The sequence below is a fragment of the Akebia trifoliata genome, chromosome 6 (genome assembly GCF_017979445.1).
Source record: "Akebia trifoliata isolate Shusen 1 chromosome 6, ASM1797944v1, whole genome shotgun sequence".
NCBI lineage: Eukaryota > Viridiplantae > Streptophyta > Magnoliopsida > Ranunculales > Lardizabalaceae > Akebia > Akebia trifoliata.
This window is the reverse complement of record NC_141380.1, coordinates 982107-989313: the sequence shown is the minus strand read 5'-3', so window position 1 is coordinate 989313 and position 7207 is coordinate 982107. Positions and strand designations below refer to the sequence as shown.

Sequence of the window (7207 nt, the reverse complement as noted above, 5' to 3'; positions counted from 1 at the left end):
GATACAGCCCGGTCCCCTGTCTACCATGATATCCGGTTATCCGGAAATATATATATATATATATATATATATATATATCTCGTCATCCATCTCCTCTTATTTTCATGTCATGTGGCATTGTCTTTCCACTAGCCAATTAAATAGTTAAATTCAAACTATTGAAATTTAGCTCTTTTTTGTATTTCCAATAACGGGCTTCAGCCCACTTAGAAAATACCAAGCAAACTGGTTATTGGACTATAAGTGGGACCAATGGCAGAGCCAAACATTCATCATATTTGGCCGACTTATTGTCCAAAACTATACCTTGCCTCAAGAGGAAAAAAAAAAAAAAAAAGTACCGAGAAATTCGTCCCACCTAGTCATATTAAACAGAACAGTAACCAACCCATTTTCCCGTCTACATGCATCCATCATTGTCAACTCTCAAGTCCAGCATCATAGTTGTTTTTGCTATAAATAAGGTCATTTTGGTAATTGAACGTATCAAATTATTTAGGAAAAATGGTCCATGCGTAAATATATATAGAAGACCAATGGAAACATCTCTCTCTCTCTCACAATTGAGAACAAACAAACATGAAGTCAGCTAAAAATGAAGGAATATTCATCCCTCTACTGCCGGAGAACAAGACTTCCCAGAGTGCGTCAGTTTCCGGTGCAGTGTTCAATGTGTCAACGAGCATTATCGGGGCTGGTATAATGTCAATTCCGGCAATTCTTAAGGTCTTAGGCATAGTTCCATCTTTCGTCCTCATATTGTTCATGGCTTTCTTGTCCGATGTCTCTACCGATTTCCTTCTGAGGTTTACGAATTTCAGTGAGTCGTCGACTTATGCCGGTGTGATGGATGAGTCATTTGGCAGGCTAGGATCTGTGTTGCTGCAGATATGTGTGATGACTGCCAACCTTGGCACCTTGATCATTTACCTTATTATAATTGGTAAGTCTAACTTATTCAATAATCTTTGCAAATCGTATTTTTATGATTTTTATTCTTATTAGTTCTCATTTTGATTCTAAGAATTGAAACTATTATGTGTTGCAAAAAAACTCCCTTAGACCAATTAAGACTGATAAACGACAAACTTTCCTACATCCACAAGTGACGATGATATTTTTTATTGATGAAAACTGCAAAAATACAATAGTATTTTTAGGGTTTATGAACTTGGAATATATATGGCATCTTAGGGCAAAACACACATTTTAATTATGAAAATGCCCTAAAATATTGTACGAACGCCAAAAAAAAACAATTTTAAGTCGGGACTTGCTGGCTCCCACACCCTCACCTACAAGATACTCCCAAAAAAACTTAAGTTAGAGTCATAAACCAACACTAAGAAATCATGATTCCATTAGTTTTGATTCTCAAGAGGTGTTGACAACAAAATATTTTGAAGAATAATAGTAAATTACATGTGCATTGTACGTAAATTAAATGTTTATCTTAGATACAACTATAAATTATTATTTTTAATATTGATAGTGAAGGTCATGTGATTTGATTTATATTGGATTCATCTGGTATCTCATATTTTCCTTTTTTTTTTAATAATTTGTTAATTATTAAAGGGTCTTGGGCTTACACCCATAGCTGAGTTGGTTTGACACATTGCAAAACAACTTTTTGAGGTGTTGGGATCGAGTCCAACTTACCCACAAAAAAATTGTTAAAGGATCTTGTTAACGTGTGCCTTAAGGGCACATATTAAAGTGCAATAAATACACCTTGAGATAAGCATCTAAGGGTATTTTGATAATAAAATAAAAAAATTGAAGGTATTTTTTATACAAAATTCAAATTTTGAGGTGTATTTATTGCACTTTACTTATTTATTTTAAAAAGAGACTTCCAAAATAAGTTTTTCACATTAACCCTACTTTGGAAGCTGGCATAGGAATAGAATCTCCCATCCATGTGTTGAAAGTTATCAATAGAAGAAGAAGAAGAAAAAAAAAAAACGAAAAAAAAGGAGAGCATTCTAAATTTTTACTACCCAGGAGTAGTCATTTTCAATCTATTCAACTTTGTTTTCAGCCCATCGTACAAAATCCTACATTTTTCGTCCCAAAATTTCATCTTTTTATATACTCCAGCAGCAATTCTTATCTTGACTTGAGGTTTGAAAGTTGAAGTAGATGATTGATTTTAAGAAAAAAAATCTAGGATTTCTTTTACTAGAGATTGATGATAAAGGCATTTGGATCTTTTTTCCATTAGTCTATTATAAGACTAAGGTCAAGAGGGACATATATTCTTCTTTTTTTGTTGTTGGATTTTTTAGTTCTAAATTGAATTTTATTTTGAAAATTTTCAGTTAGGGATTCTTAAGGATTAGCTATATTTTCCTTTCTAAGATCAATTATGTCTTAAAAAAGATTAATTGGATTAGTCTTATCATCTATTGAAAATGATATATTTTGAATAGTTTAAATAGTACATTTGTGTCTCAAAAACAAGAACAATAGATTATGAATAAATTTATATATATATAATTAATTAATATTAATATATTACATATTAAAAAAATTGTATTTAAAGTTTTCGCCTTAGACCACAACATGTATTAAGATGGCCTCGCACGCTCCAATAACTAGTTATAGTTGACTAGCCCTTTTTCAAGACAAGTAATGTGTGCAGGGTTGAGTGAGCTACTATGGAAAATTGTATTCAAATGATATCATGCACACATAAAGTTAAACGTTGGTTTATCGATTTGGAGGGAAAAAATTCACTTAGAAAACAAATTAGAACACGAAGATTTCATTTATCAGAAGATGATGGAGGAAAAGGACAAAAGAGTAGTGATTTTCTAACACCCCCTAACCTGGCATAGGATATAACCATAGATTTTTTTGCCTCTTAAGATACACAATTGTACATTCCCATACATATGTGCAATTGTGTATCCCAAGGACAAATCTATGACTCTGGCACATACCACGTTAGGGGGCGTGTGTCAGAGAGGGGCGTCAAAAAATCATTACTCAAAGAAAAAAAAAAGATTGGATTAGGATTTGATTGAATGGAAATGAAGATTTTAATATTACATCGTCTCCTTTTGCGTGCATGTTTATTTGTGACTCAATTCAATTGATACGGGGGTGCAAAACAATTTCGAAAGGGGAGACACGCATGTTCTGTAAAGCGTGGGCAACTCAACATGTGCATTTCTTGTCAAAATACAAATTAGAAAACGAGTTTATTGTGAGCCTCTCGCATAAGGATGAGCCTATTAAGTCATGAGCTAATACGTCGTAAGATACATAATTTTTTTTTTCATAAATATAACAAAACATTTGATGTTCTCCTCACCAATTATTAGGGGACCTTTTTTTCTTATTAGTCCACCGAAATATCTGCATCTAGCAATCGACAAAATTGTGCCTTTAAGAACATGAGTTATTTATTTGGAGATAAGGATTGAATTTATCATTCAATAAAATAAGAGTTGTGATTTACTAACTCCCCCTTTGACATACTCTAGCCCTACTCTCTTGATGTGGCATGTGCATAGAACCATAGATTTTTCCTTGGGATACACTTTGCACATCTCCATTGGGAGAGTAGAGGGAGTTAGTTGGGTTATCATTATTCATAAAATAATAATAAATTATTGTCACGTGAGTCACATAGATTAAAAAAAAAAAGAAAAGAAAAGTATCTCAAGTATATTATTATGGGTATTGTTAACGTGTTCCCCATCTGCTCTCCTTAAGATTATTAAATACACCTTCAATATAAGTTTTTCGACCAAAAATGCCCCTCAAATTTTTTTCTCCTACCTAAAATACCCTCAACTGCTTATTTCTAAATTGTATTTAATGCATCTTAATGAGGGCACATGTTAAGAACACTCTGTTATTATAAAAACAACAAGTGCTCTCGTGTGCACAGATTTTTTTTTTTTTTTTTTTGGTTTTTATTATTATTATTAGTACTAGAGTCTTGATAATCTTATCATGACTCCCCCACGCTCCTAACATGGCACATGTTAGAATCATAGATCTTTTTACCATAGAATACATATCTGCACATCTCCATAAATATTATCATTTTGTATCCCAAGGTAAAGAGATCTATGATTCTAGCACATATCATATTAGGAGAGTATTTTGAGTATGTCATGTGAGGGAGTCAAAAAATCATTAATCTTATTACTATTATTTTAACTAGAGTGGTGAAAATATGACTCCCCCAAGACGTGGCAAACTCAATCGACTCCCCTGACGTGGGGTGTGCTAGAATCATAGACTTTATGCCTCTGGATACACATCCCTATAAATTCATGCAGCATGTGTATCCTGATAAAAGAAAATATATGATTCTAACACACCCCACATTAGGGGAATCGATTCAGTATGCCACGTGAGAGAGTCAGATTATCACGACTCTTCTAACTAAGTTGGTCTGCAACAAGACTTAATATTTAACAACATAATCCATGATCCACCCCCCTCTTATTTCATGTCATGTGGCACTGTCTTTATGCTAACCAATCACATTGATAAATTCTAACCATTGAAATTTAGCATCATTTCCCATAATGGGCTTGAGCCAATTTAGAAAACACCAGTGGCTACAGATAATCATCATCAGTGGGCCCACTTATTGTCGTAATTTCAGAAGAAAAAAAAAATTAAAGAAATTCGGCACACCTAATCCTCCTAAAACCAAACTAACTAACCCATTTTCACGTCCACATGCATCCATCATTTTCCACTCTCAAGTCCAACGTCATAGTTATTTTTACTATAATCAAGGTTATTTTGGTAATTGAACGTATCAAATTATTTAGCAAAAAAGGTCCATATATACATACGAAGAAGACCAATGGAAACAGCTCGCTCTCTCTCTCTCAATTTAGAACAAACAAACAAACATGAATCCAGCTAATGATGACGGAATGTTGACCCCTCTATTACCGGAGATTCATAAACCGGAGAATAAGACTTCCCGGAATGCGTCAGTTTCCGGTGCAGTGTTCAATGTGTCGACGAGTATTATCGGTGCCGGAATTATGTCAATTCCGGCAACTCTTAAGGTCTTAGGCGTAGTTCCCGCCTTCGTCCTCATATTGTTTATCGCTTACTTGTCCGATATCTCCGTCGATTTCCTTCTGAGGTTTACGAATTCCGGCGAGTCGAAAACTTACTCCGGTGTGATGGGCGAGTCGTTCGGTAAGTTAGGTTCTGTGTTGCTGCAGATCTGTGTGATGATCACCAATCTTGGCTGCTTGATCATTTACCTTATTATAATTGGTAAGTAAATGACCTTTGTCAATCATATTTTTACGATTTCGATTCTTATTAGTTACTCGTTTCGATTCTAAAATAAGTAGAATCAAAACTACTAAGAAAGAATCGTTCATCAATTCATCCGTTGGTTTCAGACGAAACGGCCCACTTTACGATTGAAAACTAATCTAAACTACTTTAAAAAAAAAAAAAAAAAAAATTGATGAAACAAATAGCATGATTGATGATTTTTATCTGTTGGATTTGAGCAATTTTCTTGGTTAAAAAACACCAATCAGATCTACTTTATGTGGATTTCAGAATAAGCTGATTGATTTGTATTTAAAAAAGAAAAAAAAATGTGTGCAGGTGATGTGATCTCAGGAAGCGAAACCGATGGAACGGTGCATTTGGGTATTCTGCAAGAATGGTTTGGCATCCATTGGTGGAACTCGCGAGCTTTCTCGCTCTTCGTCACTGTGATCTTTGTCATGCTTCCTCTTGTCTTGCTAAAGCGTGTAGGTTAGTAAGTAAAGATCCCCGCAATTAAATCCAGCCTTTGGTGAATTTTTGGATTAAGGTGAAAAATCATTTTTCATGATAAAGCCAATCAAACACATGAAAAATGTGATTTTGCATAGAAAATGTTTTTCATATGCAATCAAACACACCTTAAATGAATAGAGATTCTATATTGGGGGTGGCGTTAGCAAAAGTTGGTGTGGCAATAACAGCTCTCCAAATGAATTTCGAAGTCCTTGATAAAATATGACCTACTCTAAGTGAGTTATGAGTTGACTCACTAAGTTGTTATGGCTTTAATATATGAGAAAAATTTACCAAGTATTGCTCTCTATTTGTGTGATGTGGCATTCAGACTCACTACGGTATACTTCGGCCATATCGATTTTACTTGCTGTGGTGTTTGTTGCAATAAGCTCGATGTTGGCTATCTCTGCTTTCTTGGAAGGGAAAACTAAGAGCCCAAAACTGCTGCCTGACTTGACCGACCAAGTCTCCGTTTTCGACCTTTTCACTGCTGTTCCAGTTATTGTCACTGCTTTCACCTTTCATTTCAATGGTAAATTGATTTTATTTTTTTATTTTTGGGTTTTGTTGCCTTCGGGTATTTGTGTATTTTTCTCCACTTTTACGCTCACTTGTTATTGCATGAATGCAGTTCATCCCATTAGCGTCGAGCTAAGTAAGCCATCTGACATGATCTCAGCTGTGCGGATCTCGCTAGTACTATGTGCTGTCATCTACTGTGCTGTCGGCTTCTTTGGTTATCTACTATTTGGTGACTCCACGACGTCTGATATACTAGCCAACTTTGATCAGAATTTTGCTTCCACTGTTGGATCATTAATCAATGACACAGCTCGGTTGAGCTACGCCCTCCATCTCATGCTGGTGTTTCCACTCCTCAACTTCTCTCTGAGGGTCAATATTGATGAACTTCTCTTCCCCAAGTGGCCCCTGTTAGCTTCCCACACAATCCGATTTGTGTTGCTCACTTGTTTTCTTCTCACCTTCGTCTACATAGCAGCGATAGCCATCCCAAATATATGGTATTTCTTTCAGTTCCTAGGCTCAACGTCCGCTGTCTGCCTTGCATTCATCTTTCCCGGTGCCATTGTCCTGAGGTACTGTTTACACCTTCAGCAGCCTTGATCACAACATTTGATGATTTAACTTGATCAAATTACAGTTTTTTTTCTTCTTTCTATTGGCAGAGATGTTCGAGGAATATCAACAAGAAAAGACAGGGTCTTCGCAGCTTTAATGATTTTTCTGGCCGTAGTAGCAAGCTCTATTGCAATTTCCTCCAATGTCACAAGCTTATTTAGAACCAACTTGTGATTCCTTAATGTGTTTTTGTAATCAAGTTCACTGTATTCATAGAGAGAGTTTGTACGCTTCCAACTCTATATATTATAAACGAATCAATTATATTCCATTC

General features: G+C 35.1%; 1 protein-coding gene across 1 annotated transcript; it reads left to right on the top strand.

The window, feature by feature from the left end:
• The first annotated feature begins 4833 nt into the window (after nt 1-4833).
• LOC147399406 (amino acid transporter AVT6C-like) lies at nt 4834-7202 on the top strand. The gene is made up of 5 exons (XM_086444767.1): nt 4834-5268; nt 5614-5766; nt 6122-6325; nt 6425-6890; nt 6981-7202. Exons 1-5 carry the CDS (start codon nt 4890-4892, stop codon nt 7105-7107), a joined length of 1329 nt encoding a protein of 442 aa, XP_086300893.1. The 5' UTR covers nt 4834-4889; the 3' UTR covers nt 7108-7202.
• The last annotated feature ends 5 nt before the right edge of the window (nt 7203-7207 follow it).